The 21906-nt window shown below is 34.6% G+C and overlaps 2 protein-coding genes across 3 annotated transcripts; both read left to right on the top strand.

Annotated features, from left to right (window-relative positions):
- The first annotated feature begins 1006 nt into the window (after positions 1–1006).
- LOC123540466 (uncharacterized) lies at positions 1007–3376 on the top strand. Its single transcript, XM_045325546.2, has 4 exons — positions 1007–1193; positions 1459–1635; positions 1838–1972; positions 2378–3376. The coding sequence occupies exons 1-4, from the start codon at positions 1103–1105 to the stop codon at positions 2545–2547; spliced, it is 573 nt and encodes a 190-aa protein (XP_045181481.2). The 5' UTR covers positions 1007–1102; the 3' UTR covers positions 2548–3376.
- Positions 2915–8726, top strand: LOC123540447 (ADP-ribosylation factor 3-like). Of its 2 annotated transcripts, XM_045325495.2 has the most exons (5): positions 2915–2955; positions 4719–4868; positions 5793–5969; positions 6998–7132; positions 7592–8726. In XM_045325495.2, exons 2-5 carry the CDS (start codon positions 4796–4798, stop codon positions 7744–7746), a joined length of 540 nt encoding a protein of 179 aa, XP_045181430.2. In that variant the 5' UTR covers positions 2915–2955; positions 4719–4795; the 3' UTR covers positions 7747–8726. The 2 variants fall into 2 exon arrangements, with proteins under 2 accessions (XP_045181430.2, XP_053401917.1); XM_053545942.1 differs by lacking the exon at positions 2915–2955 and having other exon boundaries at positions 4531–4868; positions 7592–8725.
- The last annotated feature ends 13180 nt before the right edge of the window (positions 8727–21906 follow it).

Raw genomic sequence — 21906 nt, 5'->3', positions numbered from 1 at the left:
GAAGAAACGATAAGTAGTTAAAGTCAAAAGCTGACGACGGATGATGACGGTGGGTGAACGAAGATGATGATTATGAGTTCTGATTACGACGAGCTTTATGATGATAATTCCGCTATCGTGAAAAATAAAAAAAAATGCGTTCCTATAGCAATGATACCTGTCCAAAATATTTGAGCCGTGCCATGAGAAAACCAACATAGTGGGTTTGCGACCAGCATGGATCCAGACCAGCCAGCGCATCCGCGCAGTATGGTCAGGATCCATGCTGTTCGCTTTTAAAGTCTACTGCAATTAGAGAAACCGTTAGCGAACAGCATGGATCCTGACCAGACTGCGCGGATGCGCAGGCTGGTCTGGATCCATGCTGGCCGCAAAGCCACTATGTTGGTTTTCCCATGGCACGGCTCAATTATGCACTCTTTTGACGTATTTTGTCTTTATCAAAAGTCGGAATCATAGGACAGATAGATATACTTGACATCTAGGAAGCATTTTCAGAATGAATTGATAGCATGACCGAATGTGTCATGGAATCTTAGGTCATATACCACCACTGCAATTTGGCTTCTCATTTTTAGCTCATTTTGCAGTTTGCTTGATGTAAGAAAAATATTTTCAGTCTAACATTTTTCTAGCATCAAGCATGACCCTCATTTTTCTTTTGATTACAATATTCTCAGGGAAATGTAAGTTAATTAGAAAATAGTAGCGGAGGCATAACAAAAATAAACTCGGCTCAGAGGTCCGTGACGAACTATTTTTAGCTATATAACACCGTTGTTAACTAAGATCTAAAAATAGACGCTCAAAAATCCAGTTTTATATATACCGACCAATCAGATTGTATTAATGACGATATTTTCTCCACGCTGGCATGTCATACGTGAAACAAATGACAGTTTTTAAAATGACTACAAAGATTACATGTCTCCAGAGAAATACTACACACCTATATCATATATAAACCCTGCAGTAGTTCGATTAAGCATTGCGTCTTTATATCGCTCATAGAGTAGACAAATAAATAGAACAGCACACACACAAGCATATGCTACGCAGATTTTTGTTTTTTAACGATCACATATTTAACTGACATCGAAAAATGGGGTTGTTTCTATCAAGACTAAGTAAATTGTTTGAGGACTGGGGCACTTCGCAGGCAAGAATCTTGATGCTTGGATTGGATGCAGCAGGTAAATGTTCTTCTTTAATTATTGTTATTTCATTCATCATCATAATCATCATCACCATCATCATAATATTATTGCTGTGTTAAAACTTTATAATTTTATAATTTATCAAGGAATTAAAGCAAAGCTCTTAATTTTTCATTGCTGCTGGAAGGACTCACTGAAAAGGTATGCTAATATGAATTATTGCATTATTATAATTCAATTTTTAGTCTCCTATTATGTATTTTTCCTGCGTTACTTATTATATGTTATTCTTATCTTTTAGGTAAAACAACAGTACTCTACAAACTCAAACTGAACGAAACGGTATCAACTATCCCTACAATAGGATTCAATGTAGAAACTGTAACACCTGTGAAGGGCCTCACATTCACTGTATGGGATGTTGGCGGCCAGGACAAAATCAGACAACTATGGAAGCACTATTTTCAAAACACTGATGGTAAATTTGCTTTCTCCTCGCATTTTCTAACAGTGTGCAACAATTTACATGAACGTTTCAGAACATTTTAATACATTGCTTCTGGTTCTACAGTGAAATGGGCATAAAATGCTATTATTCATATTATTTTAGATTGGAACATTGTAATTTTGTAGGATAAAATCTGTAAGAGGATGTCTAGTATAAGGTGTGTTTATTTCAGGGTTGGTGTATGTCGTAGACAGTGCTGACCGGTCGAGAATGTCTGAGGCCCGGGAAGAATTATTCGGTATTCTAGAAAGCGATGAGATGAAAGGTGTACCCGTATGTCTTATAGCCAACAAACAAGATCTACCTAGTAAGTGCTGTTGATACCAGTATATTAAACGTTTGACCTTCTAGTGTAAGACTGAAAAAGACTACATATGGTAAAGTAGTTGTAGAATTATCCAAAGGATATTATGGATTGCGACTTGAAATAAATTCTAAGTTATGTTAATTTGTTTAAAATATTTTTAGCATTTTAAGAATATACGATTTTTTTCCGCCCCTACTTTTACGAGAAATTTTAACTTTTTCCTTATAGCCGAATTATTACATTTAGGTTATCGATGTCAACACAAAAAAAAAAAATCTGAAATGGTTATGATAAAACAAAGAAGTATAAAGTACAATTTTATAGCTCTTTGGATAAAACTAAACCTGTGGAAGTCTAGTGAATTCTTTTTAAAATGGTAAATATAAATCTTTTTGCCAATTGCAGATGCTTTGAATCCATCGAAAATTATTGATCAACTAAACCTGCATAAGCTCACTGGGCGGAAGTGGTATGTCCAAGCTGCGTGCGCAACTACCGGGGAAGGTATTTACGAGGGAATGCACCAGCTAGCTTCAATGGTGAAAGAATTTAAGAAAGAGAACAGAGCTTATTGACAGTGAAAGCTAAGGCAATATTGATCCGAAACAACAGGCCAGCAAACGTTTCAAGGAAGATGTTTTTCGGCTTGTTACGGGAATATACCGTCGGTGCTCACATGAAAAGTAAAATATGAATGGAAAATCAAACAATGAAATAAGAGAGTATAGGACTAAAAGAACTAAGGAAGATGCAATTTTCATGAGCTGTGTATGCTAAAATATGTCTTTACAATAGGACATGTACCGTTTAGTGACTAACAAACATGTGTTAGATTGTACTTAACAACCTCAAAAGTGAAAATAGGCATATCAGATGGTTTTGCATTGTATTCATACATTATACATATATACTTATCTCAAAATCATTATCATAGCTCTTTGAATGTGTTCATAATTCATTCTTTTGTCCGGACTTGTAAATATGTAAATATTAACTATTTTCTTATTTATTTTATATATTGTTATTTCTGATGATCTGTGATAAAGTTTTACATTGTTGTTCCTATGAAATAAAAATTCTGTTTCAAAATTATGCTTTACTCTTCAAGTCACAGTTTGACATTACCGTGAAAGATATAGACAGAAAGGGAGAAAGAAAGAAGGAAAAAGGAGGCAGTTAGAGTTTGATTAAGCGCCATAAAGTTAAGGAAGAAATAGCACAGACACAACTTTGTGAAACGTCTTTAAACAAATTTATTTGAATATGTTAAACTTAATTCGACAGGCAGCGTTTTTTAAAAGATATTCGAGCACTCATTAATAATATCGTTTTGTCCCAAGAAAAATAACGATTCAGTATTAAGAAACAAATTAAATTGGCGTGGTCTATGTACTATCATGCTGATCAATTTAAAGAACGAACTTAAGAATTTACCTTACCAAAATAACTTTTTACCCTACCTTTAAATTTCCGTTTCTTTTACAAGAAAAATGTCTTTTAAATATCCCTAAGATCGACAAGGGGTAGCCACATTCCGAGTGAACAAACCTCTATAAACAATAGAAATTCATAGATATTTACACATATAATTGAGCCGCACCATGAGAAAATCGACATAGTGCGTTTGCGACCAGCATGAATCCAGACCAGCCTGCGCATCCGCGCAGTCTGGTCAGGATCCATGCTGTTCGCTTTCAAAGCCTATAATTGCAATAAGAGAAACCGTTAGTGAACAGCATGGATCCTGACCAGACTGCGCGGATGTACAGGCTGGTCTGGATCCATGCTGGTCGCAAATGCACTATGGTTTTCTCATGGTGCTGCTCAATTATATGTTTTCTCATGGTGTGGCTCAAATGATAATTGACAGGACTTCACCTAAGGCGGCCAGTAACAAAACACGACTGGAGAGTGCAAACTGGTTATTTGCGTACAAACCCCACAATATTCCAATGATAATTGACAGTAGTAACCCTTACCCCGCTAAATTTCTATAATGGACTTGTCCATCTTTCAATTTGAACAATTGCATTAACTGTTAAAAGGGGTGCTTACCAAAAAAATACTGACTGAATAGCGAACAGTGTAGATTATGGTCCGACTGCACGGATGTGCAGGCTGATCATTATCTACGCAGGTCTCTGTAAAAGTATACAAAAACAAAACCTTAAGAATTATTAATACACGTACTAGATAAGATGGTAATGATAAAAACGATTAATAATCAACACCAACAAATTTTAAATTGGAGCACGAGTTTTGAAAGATCTAAAAATATATAGAGAGACAACCGTGTATGACAAAATTATAAAGAAGAAGAAGAAGTAATTGTATTCCAATTATAAATGATGACTGATTGCACATGACAAGATGACGAGCAGTAAGTTATACATAGCATATCAAAAGTTGATTATATGCATGTTTAGTCGAAGTGGCTTTAATTTGCCTCCTATACATTTTTTTTCATAAAGCGTGTGTACGTTCAATGTGGGAGAATCGCAAATGTGTCCAGTTATTCGCCTGTTCATGTTTACTTAATGGTATTTACATATATAGTATAAAGTACCCATTATTAAGCTATTCTGTTATAGGTTGTTTACATTGTTGCTAGGACATCTAAAAATAGACACCGTAAAATCCGATTTTAAATATACTTTGTAAACCAAGTGGCATATGTTGAATTGTAAGATTACTGATTGATAACCGTACCCTTTTAAACCAAGCGGTCGTGCGGTCTTAATTTCAGTTTTATATTAGCTTGCACGTGCAACTACAGCGTGAATTATACTTCGTAAAAGGATCCTAACTGGAAAAAGTCGAAAAATGGGATTGTGTCATTCTGGCTCGGGGAGCTCTTCAGGGGCTAGAATATTGATGATAGGATTGGATTCAGCTGGTAAGACCTCTTATATTTATTGTCTTTATGAATCATTATTCTAAATCAAAGTTCCATGCACATTACCATTAGAACACAGCAATACTGACGTCACATTGACATATTATTTGGCGCCATACAGACGCCGAGAAACAGTACTAAAGCAAGTAATTGATCTACTGTTTTATATATATATATAAAAAAGACGTTTAAGAATCAAAATGATATAACAGAACGGTGTTTGGCGCACTTAAATCGATTATTAGGCGCCAAACTCCCACGCAGTGATCTCTCAAGGGAGATCACTGCGGCGCGTATAATACTTCATTGTAAGTTTGTTACTTCCCGTATTGTAACACTTCATGTTATGAAATTTCATCTACTCGTTTATATGAAAAAAATATCAGAAACAATCTATAGCAGAATCCTGTTTTAACATATCTCACCAGTAAGAAGCCGTTATACGCCGCATGTAAATTACTCCGCGGGCGCATAACTTCTTATTGTTTCGACATGTGTAATCGTTTTTGTTGCTGATTTTGTCTGTAGATCAATGATCTTATAATATCTCTGAGACAATGTTGTTGTTGTTGTTTTATTTTTCGTTGTTATTTACATCGCACTTTTTTTTAGAATAAAATGGTAGTTACCATTATTATCATTAGTGTTATGATTCTCAAATCAGTTTTGAAAATTTGAAACTTTGATAAGACTCAACTTCAATAGAAATTTGTTAGAAAGAAAACATTTACAGTCAGAAGTCAGATGCTCTTATGAATTTGACTACGTGTTCTTTCTTGATATCATAAGAAACTTTTCTGAAAAAAATATGAACATATGAACTAGTGCTTGATTACTTGTTGGACTATTTATCGAATGCTACAGTTTTCTTATATAAAAATGTTGTTTTTACTGTTATATATAGATTTCAGTTTCTATCTTTAGGAAAGACTACAATACTCTACAAAATGAAGTTGGGCGAAACAGTAACAACAATTCCAACTGTAGGGTTTAATGTAGAAACTGTGTCACCTGTGAAAGGCGTCTCATTCACTCTGTGGGATATTGGCGGACAGGATAAAATCAGACCGCTTTGGAGGCATTATTACAATAAGCTGGATGGTAACAATTCGTTCCTCTTCATTCATACATCCACTGTCGTTTCTTCTGCTACACTTGCTTATAAACAACAATGGTGTAATAATATCATGGACGACCCTTTCCGCCAGATTACCATGCAGACTGACATCATTCACACACACAAAAAATAAATAAATAAAATTGCGTCGTTTGAAAAAAATCAGTCAAAAGTCAACGCCAAAATTTCGAAACGAACCTTAAAATATAGCTTAAACTTATTTTATAATATATAAAAACTGAACAGACACGTTTATATGATTTTACACTTCATGATGAAAACCAGGAACTATATTTTTGTCGGAAGGCGAATTACAATTGAACGTTGGCGGGTCTATTTGACCGTTCTATTTAGACGTTGAAAAGAACGATATCCTGATATTTTTGATTTTCTGATACTCATGGAAAGCAAACCGTTTGTTTTTTGTAGAAAGCTACTGTAAAATGTATATATAATGATTGAATGCTTTTTTGTGCGTTTATAAGAATTAAAAAAAAATACAATTTCTTGCAAATCATCAAAGAATCGCTGGCGCATTTCATGGATTTGCAAGCAGTCCAAATGAAGTTTATACCCATATAAACGCACAAAAATAGCATTTATTTCTTGGTTTCAGTTTTGTTATAGTTAAATTATCCTTTAGGATCATGGAGTCTGTTAAATACACGTTTAATAGTTCCGCTTAAGACGGTGCCTGGGGGCGCGAGGGGTGTTTCACCTTCCATTCCCTCCAGTGAACAGACTTGATCAAACCGAGTCTGCCAAAGTATCTTCTTACAAATCCTCAATGCATTGATACTACAGTTAGTAACATTTAATTTGACATGTAATGATTTTTAAGCCGAGTAAAAGACTGATTTTCCTAAAGATGTATGACATTTTTGTGCGTTTTTTTATTCTTTTAATTATGTATGTATAAACAGTTGTCAGTTATTAGATTTTTTTTCAGATACTTGTGAGCAATTTCTTTATAATTTCGTCTGATAATTAATGCAAGTTGTGTTTATTTCAGGGCTGGTCTATGTCGTAGACAGTGCAGATGAAGAGAGAATGTCTGTGGCCAAGGAAGAGTTGTTTAATGTTCTAGAAAGCGACGAGATGAAAGAAGTGCCCCTCTTAATTATAGCCAACAAACAAGATCTTGAAAGTAAGTCTTCCGTTCCATTATAGGTTTCGCTTGTCTTTTTGAGCGTGTTTTCTAGTGTATTTCGAACACGATTGTTAAAGTAGAGAGAAATCATATGAACTGAATCACCGCCACAGTATACCAGAGCGCCTAGCAGTACAAACGAGCGCGCACATTCCACAGCAAGTACTAACCCAGTAAGGTTAGTTTCGAAGCTGCTTTATGTATATACCCGAATCGTATTGCACATTCGCATTGATTCAACATTTGCAAATATACTTAAATCTCTGTTATCATGTCTCACAAATCAGCAGTGACATTTTAGTCTTTTTAATTGATTCGGACTAGAGAAGCTATATTTTCTCTCTCTGAAATATATATATACATATATATATTATAAACTAAAGTTGCCTTAAAGTGATTGAGAATTTAATGAATTTCTTATCTTATATATGAATTCATTTTGTTTTGTCCATGCAGATTCGCTGGATCCTTCGAAAATTGTTGATCAGTTAAACTTAAACACGCTCCGTCACCGGTCCTGGTATATTCAACCTGCGTGTGCAACTACCGGTGATGGCATTAAAGAAGGAATGCAGATGCTAGCTTCAATGGTAAAAAGAAAAAAGAAATAAAGACAACATCGCTTATTAAATTCTATCATACAATCACATCAAACGCAAACAGCTTTGCAAACAGCAGACCGGATTTGGACATGTATGGTTCCAGGAAAGTTCTTGGCTTGCAAGGAGAACGAGACGTCTAAACTGCCGGATTGGAAATATCAAAACTAACTGAGTTGAAATCAGACGTCGTAAGTGTATCGGAATTAACGCGCATTTGGTATTGAAAAATGTATGCCCAGGCCCCAAGTATCGTGCCTCTTCGCATTACTGTACAGATCTGAGAAAACATTCTGTTACTAGCAATATAATAAAAAAGGCATAAAACAAACATTTATCAAGCATTGCATTTCATATGTTATATATACAGACCACGAAATAATTGTCACCATACCTCTCCACATGTGTTCATAATTAATTCTTTAGTCCAGACTCATAAACTTGTAAATATTAACCTTTTTAAGTTATTGTGTCTTTGTATTACAGGGAGGGTGATCACGTGACTTTTGTTTATGATCACATTGTGTCCACCGTAATGGCTGCCCCCATGTACAAGAAGGTTTTTTGTATTTTTCTTCAATTTATCATCATATTTGAACATATTTAACCGATCATGTTCCAGCCAATAACTTTCCGGTTCCAACGATGTATTATTTTGCTATGTGAGTGTTGCCGTTTTTCCATTTACCCTGCAGAGATTTTCGAAGCGGTGATATTTCTCTTGAAAAAGTGTGGTCACATTGAGTCCCAAATTCAAAAAACACATTTTATACATCTTTACAGGTTTGTTTTTGGTAGAAATCGACTGAAAATGCACCTCAATCATGTATTTTCCTTCACATGCGACTTCTGAATGTTTATGTGTGTTTTCTACAACGTTTCGGGGATTCATGTCTGAATGGTTACATTACGTCATGGTCACATTGTGCCCGATAAATTTAGTAAATTGTGTACATAGCAATTAATTCCAATCTTCTATATGATAGGGAGTCTTTTTAAGTGTTTTTGTGTTGAATTCAATAAAGGTATACATATAAGTACTAAACAGGTAGTCCAGCAGTACTTTCGGGCTTGTCACATAATTATTGACTAAAAGAAAAAAATAAAATAATTTTTTTTTAGATAAAGTGTCAATTTTATTTTTCTGTAAGCTAGTTCCTGTTTTTACATCAGTTTGGACCTTTAATTAACATTTTGTACCAGAGAAGTCTTTGTATTGATGAACCTTTTTTTACACTTATTCCTCTAAGTGTTAACATTGTCCAATTTTGTGCCGCTCAACAGTCTTGACTAAATTTATTCTGCATTGTATTTAGAACCTTTTGGCATCATTTTCAAACTGTTTTCATACAAGTCTACCAAAATCCATCATCATTGGCACACATTTTTAATTGTCTGTGCATTCAAATATATATTGTCGCCAAAGCATTGATCAGATACGTTACCTTCATCAGATTCTGTTAAATTACTATGAAGTGAAAAAAATGTGAAAAACCTTATCTTTATTAATAATGTGCACCCATTACATACAACATTTATAATATGAAATTTGGATAAACAGTATCATCGGTTACTAGAAATCAATAACAAAATCCACATAGATTATTGAATAATTGATGCATTATTTCACAATCAGCAATCGACTTTGTTATTTATCCTTACAGAAAATAAGAATTGCTGATAAACATTTCACCTACATGAAGAAATATAAAAGGAAGTAGAATTTAGATGTTGAAACGAGATACGTGAGGAACTGATACTTTAACGATATTTTAAATTCGGAATGTGTTCTGTGCTTTAGGGATGCAAAAGTGATGGAATTAACATCAGATATTCACTGAATAGACGCAATAAATGCCAGAAATGCGGAGTGTACACCAAAACGACAACTCTTAGTTGTACATGCAAATTTAGAATTTGATACATATAAATGTATTATTGGTCAAAATCTTACAACACACATCACTTTTATAATCCTTCACTTTGGTGAAAAATCAAATTTTATATGTGTAGTTTTGAAAATAGAAAGCCTGTATGAGGTAAAAATCTACATGGGCGCACTATGCTAGTTTAAAATACATTTTAAAAAGTATTTATTTAATGCTACTGAGAATTCCAAAAATTGATACGTTACTATCAAGCTCTTATTATATAGGACATTGTTTCGAGTATCATTTATAAATGAAATACAACATTTTATTTGACATATTCAGATCTCTTTGACAAAACCGTGTATGCATGTCTTACGTTTTCATTTCTACAAACTAAGCTTATGTTAACTAAGCTCTCAGGTTAAAGGAAGAAATAAAATTGAAGCCTACAGCAGGTCAAATAAGTTTGACAGCCTGGCATTTAATATAGTAACGTAAATTCTAGATCTTAATCACAAGTAGCAGCTTAAACATCGTTATATAGTATTATCAATATCACAGTTCAAGGTGTGATATTTATGCACTACGAATGCACGCATTGGTACACGAGGTATTTAGTAATATAACGTATCTGACACTATATAAAACAGATATACTTACTGCATAAAAATGTTATTTATTTATTTATCTATTTGGGTTTTACGGCGCACCAACACAGTATAGGTTATATGGCGCCAAACAGGTCTACACATTTTGGTTCCACATCTCATTTACATCGAAATAAAAATATGAGGTATGGAAGCATAAAAATGTTAATAATTAAAAATGAAACCATACATGACTGCTTGATATAAGAATTAATTGCCTCAACAATTTTATACATTTTTTTTGTTACAGATTTCGATATAAAATCGAAAGTTAAGGTATCTAATTTTTAAGAACATTATAAATGGAGTCAATTTGTGTGCTTACAGCCATACATGATGTCTAAGATCTCTCAGTTGGTATAGGCCAATCGGTACCTATGATTACACTATGTTTTACAGAGGTCTCACAAAGGTCAGACTCAGATAGTGACAACTTGTTTGAGGTGTACAATTGTTTCTTAAACATTCATTACATCCCTTCAGTGATTATATGATATTAATTCCATCACTTGTGTATTTCTAAAATGCAGAATTATGTGACATTCTGAATAATGTATTTGTTTATCACGTATTAGTTATTATTTGGTTTCACCACCTAAATTGTTCTTCCTTTTCAATTCCATATAAGTAAAGATAAAATATTTCATGTTAGTGAAATGCTTATCAGCAATTCTTCTGTTCTGTAAGGGAAAATAAAAAAGTCGATTGCTGATTGTTACATAACAAAATCCACATACATTGTTGATTTATGCATGATTTCACATTCTGTTTATCAAAATTTAAAATAATATTATAAATGTTGTATGTAAGGGGCGCACATTATTAATAAAGATAAGATTTTCAAATTTGTTTCACTTCATAGTAATGGATCAGATGAAGGTAACGTATCTGATCAATGCTTTGGCGACAATATATATTTGAATACACAGACAATCAAAAATGTGTGCCAATGATGATGGATTTTGGAAGACTTGCATGAAAACAGTTTAAAAATGATGCCAAAAGATTCTAAATACAGTGCAGAATAAGTTTAGTCAAGATTGTTGAGCGACACAAAATTCGGAAATTTTAACTCTTACGAGAAGTGTAAAAAGGTTCACTTACTTTTCTATAAATACAAAAAGTCTTCTCGAAAATGGTACAAAATGTCAACTAAAGGTTCAAAATGATGTAAAAACAGGAACTTTCTTACAGAAAAAAATATAAATGACACTTTACCTCGGAAAAAATGATTATTTTATCAATGGACCGTATATAACAGGGAATGACAGCAGTCATTAGCAAGACGCAAAATCATCAGCCATTTTAAAAGAAAACAAGAATAAATTTATTAATGACTGATAATATCATCATTTCGTTGGCAGATGAGTTAGCGTCCGACCATACACGTCTGTCACACCCACTACAACTAAAATATCAGTATAAATGAAAACTACAACACAGTTTAGTGGGAAAAGGCCGCGACTTTATTTAAAGATTTATCATGGCAACTGGCAAGGTGAAATAATGTTTAAAATGCACATACTATACAAACAGCTAAAGATGTATATTGCAAATAACCTAATTTCATTTGCCCCAGCGACACTGCAAAGGTACAAACAGAATACATTAAATAATGAGATAAAATTTGAATCAATCGAAAGAACAATCATCCCCAGCGATGGCTGCAAAAGTGGGGAAAATACTAACTGTACATAGAAGTTATTAGAGAACAAAAGTATCTTTCTTCTAACAGAAAACAGTAATCAACAATTTTACATTCTGATAATAGAAAAACAAACATACGGCATCAAAATGTAAATGTTATTCAAATATGTACAAATGCTATACAAGATGCCGTCATATCAATTGATATGCATGCCACAATCGAATCTGTATATTAGATAATACAGTTAAAGCCGCTACATTTTTTACGGTGAACAAATTCGATTGTATATTTCTCAAACGGAATACGAGCCGCCCACGAAAAACCCCCTCCCCGATTTTAACTAGGACAGGAGGAAACGTGTTTCCGTAGCCAATGTATAACACATTGAAATGCTCAGACTATTCCTCGAAATACTGAAAAACGGAACGAATTCAAGCATGCTAAAATATATATCAATACTCTACGACTATCATTTTTCTGTAACAATTTCGTATAATTGCCATGCCTAACTTTACAAAACTGTGGGAGCAGAACAACACGAAAGTACATGTAAGTGCATATATACACTTTATATAAAAGTGTCATGAATTAATTTGAAAAAAAAAACGGTGTTCATCATAATTAAATGTCCCGTATGAAGAAAAACTTTACTCGTGTCACTGACCATTTATGCACTTAAGGTCCCGAAGATAGGTCTGCACTGTGAAACGAAGGCATGTACAGTCAAATGAAAATTCACGTATCGTGGGGGCGAGCAAAACATGCGACCCAGGTGTCGATAGCAGACCAGCCATTGAGCAAAGTAACTGAAAACTGATCACGTCGAGTCTCCAGACTACCTACAGTGTGGGGAAACACGTGACTTAAAAAGGCAGCTTACACGGAAAAATGGCCGATCATTTCTCCGATTCGCATGGAAAATCCAGGTATTTCTATTGGTAAACCTTTGTTTTAGATGTTTTAATATATCCTATCATATGCCCCTTACCTTCCGATTTCCTCCGGTACCCATACTTTGTTCCTTTCACCTTTATTTTCCGAGAACACTTGGGAAGTTTGAATACATTCGCAGTTTTTGGGATGACGGTATACACGGACCGACACAATTTTGTCCAGAAAATACAAATTACTGAACTAAATGACAGTACAATTACATGAAAAGTTAACCAAGTACCCTGTTAAACATAAACATGTAACGAACTGGCAAAAAAAACAAAGCTGCCAAAAAGAGAATGTCGAAATCTACGAAATGGCGCTGAACACGTACATAGTTTTCAAAGGTGCTGTGCACGTACAGGATCAATTATTCTATTTTATATTATAGAAATACTTAAGTTGCCGCGAGGTTTTTGTATTTACACACATTAGTACGTCACCATTGTTTTACGTACCGATGCCAGATAATACATTTTTTGGAAATCACAAAGATTTAGGCTAAGTCTGTTGGTAGATTATAGCACAAAATATGATTGTTTTGTTTAAACACAATGTTCAGAGAATATTGACAGAAGACTCTGATTTACTCACTCGGCCATAGCTGTTTAAAAGAATGTACTGGAAATCATTTGAATAAACAACGCTATTTATCATATAAAGTGAATTTACTATGCCTTCTAGTTGTGAATAAGGAAACCGATTTGTTAGATTTATTTTCTTTTGCATAGGCGCTCCTTGCCCGAATCAGATGTGTTTTAATTGGCACATTAATTATCTAGGAGTTCGGTGGCATGCTCCGCCGGAAAATTGTTTGGTACACATACGCCCTGTACTGCATTCTGGGCACATCTGAGCACCTCGCCAGCAACACATTGTCAATGTATTTTTATACATTTATTTTGACTTTTTTCCAGCATTTGAAATTGTAATCAGATGCCGATACTGACCTATTTCACTCACAGTTTCCGTAGAACGACTTAAAGACGCTAAGAAATGACAATGCAAAATAGGAAGAACTGATTTTTATTTGTCCTGGCCATTTCCACAACTCTATTATATTTGAAAATACATCCTGAACTACACTTTTGAGAAACAAGTGTTTTACATTTGATTTCTCACACTTAAAAATACTACACCATGCACAAAATAGTTCCAATAATTGTCTTGGCTTTTAGCTATTCAAATTTTGCCATCGGGTTCATTTTGAGTAGTTATACCTATTTATTATCATTTCTAATAACCGCTACAATATATTATTCGCATTTAACAATTTTTGGTAACTGTGTCTGATAGAGAGAGAAAAGGTCTATTCCGTTTCTGTTACATTTATAAATTCGTAAAGAGCAGGCTTTGGGTCAGAAAAGGTCCATATTCTGCATTTCTGTGAAGCGAGTGCATTGATGACGTGGTCTACATCAATGCAGACATCCTTGTGAATGTGTATCAGAGCTAGTAAAGCATTTTATCACTCGTCATTGTTGAACGAAGGTAGTTTTTGAATGCGTTTCATTTCACTGAATGAGCGTTCGCAAAATGCAGATGTTGGAGGCAAGGTCAGAAGCACATACAGAGTAGTGTTTACACACGGATACAAGACCTTGCTGGGAGGTAGAAGAGTGGTCTGAAGTCTGTGGTTTTAGACTGACAATATTCCAGTTTACTTTCTACTTTGATACCTCATTTTTTAAAATCTGACATTTGCCGTGAAGATCTGGTGCATATGCGGTGTAAATAGGCACCGGCACTTTTGACTTTCCGGCGACAAAACGGTCTTCATTTTGTAGAATGTGAGTTATCTATTACAAAAGCAATCTTTAAGTGCAGTGTGGCGGCTATAAAAAGTCTCCCAATACTTGGATTCAGTGTTGTTATATTTTCTGGTCCTTTGGGATCATGGAGTACATTCAACATAATATTATGTGTAATAGAGTTCCGCTAAAGCCGGTGCTAGGGAGGCACATTTCATTACCTCTCATGAACAGACTCACTAAAACCGAGTCTGCTATTATTCTTCTTGGTTGCATTCTTTGCTTCCAAAGGATCTTTTTACAGATTCTATTGCCATTTCTAGACAAAATGGTCGACAAATACATTGTATACCGTAAACTGCCAATAATCCAAGACAGATTCTGCATCATTGTTGTCTCTATGCATTTGACTTCCAACACACCTTGGTTTAGATGTTTTAGTGCCGAAGTCTCTGATCATACGCACTGCCTTTTCGTATCGGGCAAGCCACACTGCCCAGTCATTTCGCTAATTCGAGCAAACGTGTATCTTTGTCTCTGTAACGGCATTTAGTAAGTCCATATCTTCCTTCTGCAAAAGGCTCGTCAGCGCTACGATGATACTTAACAAATTTTCAGATACAAGAGAAATGATAAAGTCAAATCTAAGAACTGCAGCAAGATACTGGCCTGCCTTCTCATCTCCATCTTCACGCAGTGTTTCCAGAGCATGGAATACCACTGGAAACGTGCTCTTGAACGTGCAGAGGTTATCAGTTCGTCTTGACCATGGAGTCTCAGAAGGGTTCACATTTTAGTACGTTGCTCCATCTCGTCCATTGAAACTGCATCCCTTGCCAGTTCCTCGGTAACGCTACCGATCGTTTGCTGAGTAATCGAACAGAAAGCTTATCTTGCACAGTTGGCATCATGGTTCGGACACATGGAATTTTAGAGCTGTGTACTAAGGCTGAATTCAAACAACGAGCCTTCCGGATCATTGATTTCAACTCATTTAGATTTGAAGATTGAATACTGCTTAAGCCGGTGCTAGGGGGCGTGGGCAGTGTTGCATTTTCCATTACTGCTCATGAACAGACTCAATCAAACCGAGTCTGCAATTTTCACTGTTTGCCTTGTTCTCGGTGCTTTCGAGGGATCTACTTTCCAGATTTTATTCCAATGTATATCATTTGCATGTGGAGATTGTTCTTTTATAAGCGTTTGCACACTACGGTATTTTTATGTACTAGTATTAATGCCCCATCATAGCACTGTGCTCTTAACTTTAAAATACCTAGATCAGCTTCTTGCAAGAAATCCAAGATATTTCGATTAACACATTTGATCGATTTGCACACAATAAATTCTATAGGAACTCTTTACAGAGGCACATGTATCATCAGTAGGCCTAATCCTAAGTTCCTAACGCACAGCGAGAGTTGTTTCTTGGTTGATTTGTCGGTTGCTTCGTCAACAGTGGTGGCAAAGAAGGAAGCATTAATACAGTCCTCTTATTTGTTTAGAGCAAATTCCTATTATTTCATTTTTTTAATGTCAGGAGTTTGAATTAGATCTCTATATGTGCACTGTTAGGAGATGTGTTTTTTTTTATTTATACTGTGCATGGCCCGAGTGCTCGCTTAAAATATCGCCATCCTGTGCAAATGTGTGAACATTGTCATGAAATTATCAACCTCTTCCATATGGTCGTGCATTGCTATATTCTGCTCCGTACAAACAGCAGTGACCTTTATTATTTCCCCAAGTATGTGTCTATTTCTTTGTACTGAATTCCTTGTTGATTCAGATATTTTCTTGTTGATCGAATCATTTTTTCCTGTCTTGATAGTCGCATAATTTCCCCCTAGGACCGACGCATTGTGGTGATAGGATTTTTATAACGTCTTTAGAGCCAGATGGAAAATTTCTTCGAATCTGTCACTGGTAGTTCTAATATGAAGGTTTTCTCCCTACCGCCAATGCGCCAAAACAATACGCAATTAGCACAATGTACTTCGTCTTTTGCGATAGATCTATAAACAAAACCACTTGTACCCGGACAGCCATTTTGCACTGAACGCTCGCTGTTTATCACCAAACATTCTGAAAATATGTAAATAAAAACATGAGTTTCATATAGAAAACTACAGAAACTAGGAAATATATGTAACACCCATCATCCCGTACATCCTCGTATTTTTTTGCATATTTGGCATTTTCAGGGATTTTTTACTCATATTTGAAGAAAACGTGTAGGCACGTGTCTAAAGTGCCTATAGGAAGCTACGTCAGTGTCTCCGAGACGTCATATAACAGTATGCAATTTGATTTCGTAGCGTCATCAAGTGTAACCGTTGATATTACTATAAAAACCGCGTTTATGTAGTGAGTGAGTTGGGTTTTACGGCGAACCGACACAAAACGGTCATATATCGCCGAGGCGTTTATGTAATAAAATTGGGTAGAAATGCAGTCAACCTATAGAGACATTGTAAAAAGGTTTTCTTTTTATTTTCATTTGTGTGTTCTTTCATGAACGTTCAGAATTAAATTATCCGTACAAATAGAGCATGTCTGCTTCAGTGCCGTTCATGCATGGACTTTCGTAGATCCTGTTTTCCAGAAAATGCGATTTTATCCTTTGACACAATAATTATATAACGTAAACAAACTTTAACTGTATTCACTTTTCTCAAATTAAAGCTTACATATATATTGCATGTATAGAAATAAAAATACAGTTTATAAAAATAGTACTTACAAACAGATCTACAACCACTTTATCATTTATACGAATGTCATTCCGTAAAGTGAACCAAAACATTGAACATAAAATGAAGTACACAGTAGCAGCAAAAGAACTTCTTAAAGTAATATTTACACATCTGTTTAGTATAAATACATTTGTGTATATATAAACAAGTTTAAATACAGAAGCCTCATGGCAACAAGTATTTCTATAGTATAAAATTGAATAGTTGTTCCTGTACGTGCACAGCGCCTTTCAAGACTATGTACGTGTTCAGCGCCATTTCATAGATTTCGACATTCTCTTTTTAGCAGCTTTGTTTTTTGCCAGTTCGTTACATGTTTATGATGGACTAGATACTTGGTCAACTTTTCGTGTGATTGTACTGTCATTTACTTCAGTAATTTGTATTTTTTTGACACAATTGAGCCGGTCCGTGGATACTGTCATCCCAAAAACTGCGAATGTATTCAAACTTCCCGAGTGTTCTCGGAAAATATAGATGAAGGGAACAAAGTATGGGTACCGGAGGAAATCGGAAGGTAAGGGGCATATGATAGGATATATTAGAACATCTAAAACAAATGTTTATAAACAGAAATACCTTGATTTTCCTGCCGAATCGGAGAAATTATCGGCCATTTTTCCGTGTAATCTGCCATTGTAAGTCACGTGATTCCCCACACTGCTAATCCTACTGCCTTCAACCTATGACGTCATGTAATAACACAACTTGAGGTCCACCTTCGACGTCAGGTACTGACACAGTGACTTAGACAGCAGACCCAACTATGCTGGAATGCCTTTTTGGTTTTAATTAGTTATAATGAACTCATATTTAAACAGTATTCTACAATGCCTTGGCTCTCAGTCCTCGACCGAATTATTAGTGGCTTCTAGCCAATTTCAGCCGAGAGATTGTACTACGCATTCATTAAAACACAAGTGCAGACCCACACTTGAGACTTATACGCCGACAAACTATGACAAGGCTTCTGCTAACACTTGTAAGACTCATGACATTTTCCTCAAACAAATATAAACCATGATCGGTGGTCAGCAGCTTTTTCAAAGTGGTGTACCATTAACCAAGGCTAATAAGCTATTTCCTTCACTACACAGAACACTAACAAAAACATAACTATTCAATATACTTGATACCATTCTGAATTAAAATATTACTTCCGAGTAATACGATTACTTTAAAATTAATGCATATGGTTTAGGTCTCTTCTACTCCCACAGTGCATTTTCAAATTAGAATCAATATTCTATGAAAACGTTATAAAGCCGCGACAAATAATAACGTTAACATATATATTTATACATCTATCAGTTTGAGTTTCTGGTGTTCAACAGAACATTTACGAACAACATTTACTAACAGCAATAAAACTAAAGTGCATGACCGTATGGGTATACCAGTTCATTACTAAAGTAGTTCTCATAGCAATAATCTCACAAAATCCATGTCATTATTTTGATACATTCTCTCAAAGAATGATCGTGAACTTTATTGATACATCCTCTCAAAAAATGATCGTAAACTTTATTATATGACCAAATCAGTCAATTCATAGCTGTACGTGTTGTTTGTGGGAATACCACTTTCTGCTATTTTCCTGTTCCCTTATGGCATATTCTATGATCTGAAACAGATCTTCTATGCAGGAACCTGAAAAACAGATGAACAGAAGCAGCAAAGATTTCTGATTCACAATAAAGTTATAAACAATATGAATAAATATGGGCATGGGCGGGTGGGATAAATTATGTGAAAGTCTATGTTGTTCCATTGCTGTCGTGGATTGAAATAGCCATGCAAACGTAGCAAATCCAAAAACGAAAATCACGCTTTTTTCATTACAAATTGCGTCCAAAATATTAAGGGAAACAACTAGAGCACGACTGAATACTAAAATACTGTTCTCGTCGCGACCTCCTTACTGGGACAGGGGTCCATGAAAAATAAACAGGTTTATTATGCAAAAAAGGCAACATAAAACCAATTATTTTATCAATGGACCGTATATAACAGGGAATGACAGCAGTCATTAGCAAGACGCAAAATCATCAGCCATTTTAAAAGAAAACAAGAATAAATTTATTAATGACTGATAATATCATCATTTCGTTGGCAGATGAGTTAGCGTCCGACCACATACGTCTGTCACACCCATTACAACTAAAATATCAGTATAAATGAAAACTACAACACAGTTTAGTGGGAAAAGGCCGCGACTTTATTTAAAGATTTATCATGGCAACTGGCAAGGTGAAATAATGTTTAAAATGCACATACTATACAAACAGCTAAAGATGTATATTGCAAATAACCTAATTTCATTTGCCCCAGCGACACTGCAAAGGTACAAACAGAATAATTAAATAATGAGATAAAATTTGAATCAATCGAAAGAACAATCATCCCCAGCGATGGCTGCAAAAGGGGGGAAACTCTGTTAGCAATCAACATTATCAAAGAACTGATTTGAATCATTATTTTCCGTCTTTTATTATTAATCACCTTGCCTAGTGCCATACCTGAAATGCACTTATGTGTGTTGAAGGGCCACTAAAATTATTATTTTACATACGTATATATACATTATAAATAAATTAAACTGCTGAATAAAATAATAATTGCCCCAAGGTTAAAACCAAGCGTTACTTTTATCATATCAAAGTAGAAATTTGTGTAAGGTTTAGCAGTATATCCGAAAACCATAGAAATTTTTAGTGAACGATCAACATCTTTATAAACAACCCATCCGTCAAACACATTTTTTTTTTACCGTTCTGTTCCGTAGAACTGGATACTTAAATATTCGAAAAGATTTGTTCCCTTACAAAAATAATGCCATTTGTACATAAATAAAATTAAACAATAGTCAAAAACGACGTTTAACCTAGATATGTAAATATTAAGCATTCTTACATTGTTGCAAATGCAACAAAGGAAGACATGTAACATTTTTAGGCTGGCGATATTCGCCAGACTATTATAACCATATATCGAGTTTCTGTAAAGTTCAACAGGTGCTGAGACTGACAACACAAAATATAATTTCATGCGCAATTCAAATAGTCCGCCACGTTAATCAGTTTTGCCATAGAGTTGTATAAAGATTGTTAAACTTACCTGTTTCAATAGATCTACTTGCGCAAACATGTTATAATAATGTTTTATTTTTCTAACGGTAAATACTTGAAAGATAACATTAGAAAATATTACATAATGATGGTTAATTAATTCGCCTCCATGAATGAAATGTCCGTATGAATGGAACTAACTCAACGGTGACCGCTTCGTTATAGATAATGACCTCGGTCTATAAGGAGCTAAGTAAACAAACGCTGGTTCCGAGAAACAATCGTCGATATGAATTATACTGCGCATTATTCGACGACCTGACATAACGTGGATAATAAGAATTATGAAATATCAATTAAAATGAACTTATAGTGATATGAGTTATGTCAGGTCTTATATTTAGGGCTTAAGTTTTAAGAATCAATTCTTTCAGATCATTCGTTATAGGTACTAAGGGACGTAATCGCTGCGTGATTGCCACAGTAACGTGATAAGAAACAAATGACCACATTATACCTGTTTTTAGGTTATTTTTATACTAAATTCGTTTTAAACATTCTGACGAATACTGAAAGATATAAAGTAAAAAGCGCTTTGTCACCAAGTTGCTTTAAGGGTGGGGGTGTAGATGTAGCGAGTTTTGTTTAAACACACGTTTTCAACTTTTTTCAGGTTATATTAAGATAGTGGACCCGTATTGGTAATGTGTAACAATTGCACTAACTTGATACAGTCCTGAAGTTAACATATTTCGCACTGTGATTCATCTTTAAATGACTTTTACCGTGTCGTTGTTGTTTGTTTGTTTGTTCTTTATTTGTAAATTTTGTATAAGTTATGTCTTTTTTTCCTCCAGCTGAAACAGAGACAAATTTCAAAGTGATAGCCGTTGTGCAAAACGATCACAGAGAATTCATTTTACCAAATATTTTTCTAAATGAAACCTCAAAATATAGCGTAACAATTATAAAACACAAAATAAAATTGGCGATAACAATTTTTCTGGGGAGCCTCGAGTAAAAGGATTTAATCGGAAAAAAATTAAGCTCCAACTTTTGAAAATTATGGCCTTGCTCTATGCATTCATAAAGAACCATAGGGCAGAAGTAAAACCAACCTACCTACATTTATTCCAAACTTTGTAAAAATAAATGTAAAATCAAGAACTTTTACAAATGTAATTAAGTATTTTTCAAAGATGTCTAAACATTCACCCTTCAGGTCAAATTCATTTGAAACAGCAAGAAATGACTAAGAAATGGCTTATCAAATAAAACATTTCCGCTTTTGTACGAGAGATTAATGATAATATGTCTTAAAAAAACAACAGTTTATCTTACTCGAAAAAAGAAAAATAATGAACAAAGTTTGGTCCTAGTAGGGGTTGAACCTACGCCCTCCTGAAAAATTAGTTAAAGTAATCTCATAGTAGGAATTGAATACTCTTCAAAAATACATTATTACGGGTACGTCAATTTTCCTAACCACCGTATTAAG

This window comes from Mercenaria mercenaria, chromosome 1, assembly GCF_021730395.1.
Source record: "Mercenaria mercenaria strain notata chromosome 1, MADL_Memer_1, whole genome shotgun sequence".
Lineage (NCBI taxonomy): Eukaryota > Metazoa > Mollusca > Bivalvia > Venerida > Veneridae > Mercenaria > Mercenaria mercenaria.
This window is presented reverse-complemented; position numbering and strand designations above follow the sequence as displayed.

Bases quoted from the DNA above. Each gene is read 5' to 3' on its own strand.
- LOC123540466 (XM_045325546.2), top strand. From the start codon at position 1,103: ATGGGGTTGTTTCTATCAAGACTAAGTAAATTGTTTGAGGACTGGGGC. The intron at 1,194-1,458 runs GTAAATGTTCTT...CTTATCTTTTAG, and splicing joins GCTTGGATTGGATGCAGCAG to GTAAAACAACAGTACTCTAC. The intron at 1,973-2,377 runs GTAAGTGCTGTT...TGCCAATTGCAG, and splicing joins CAACAAACAAGATCTACCTA to ATGCTTTGAATCCATCGAAA.
- LOC123540447 (XM_045325495.2), top strand. From the start codon at position 4,796: ATGGGATTGTGTCATTCTGGCTCGGGGAGCTCTTCAGGGGCTAGAATA. The intron at 4,869-5,792 runs GTAAGACCTCTT...TTCTATCTTTAG, and splicing joins GATAGGATTGGATTCAGCTG to GAAAGACTACAATACTCTAC. The intron at 5,970-6,997 runs GTAACAATTCGT...TGTTTATTTCAG, and splicing joins TTATTACAATAAGCTGGATG to GGCTGGTCTATGTCGTAGAC.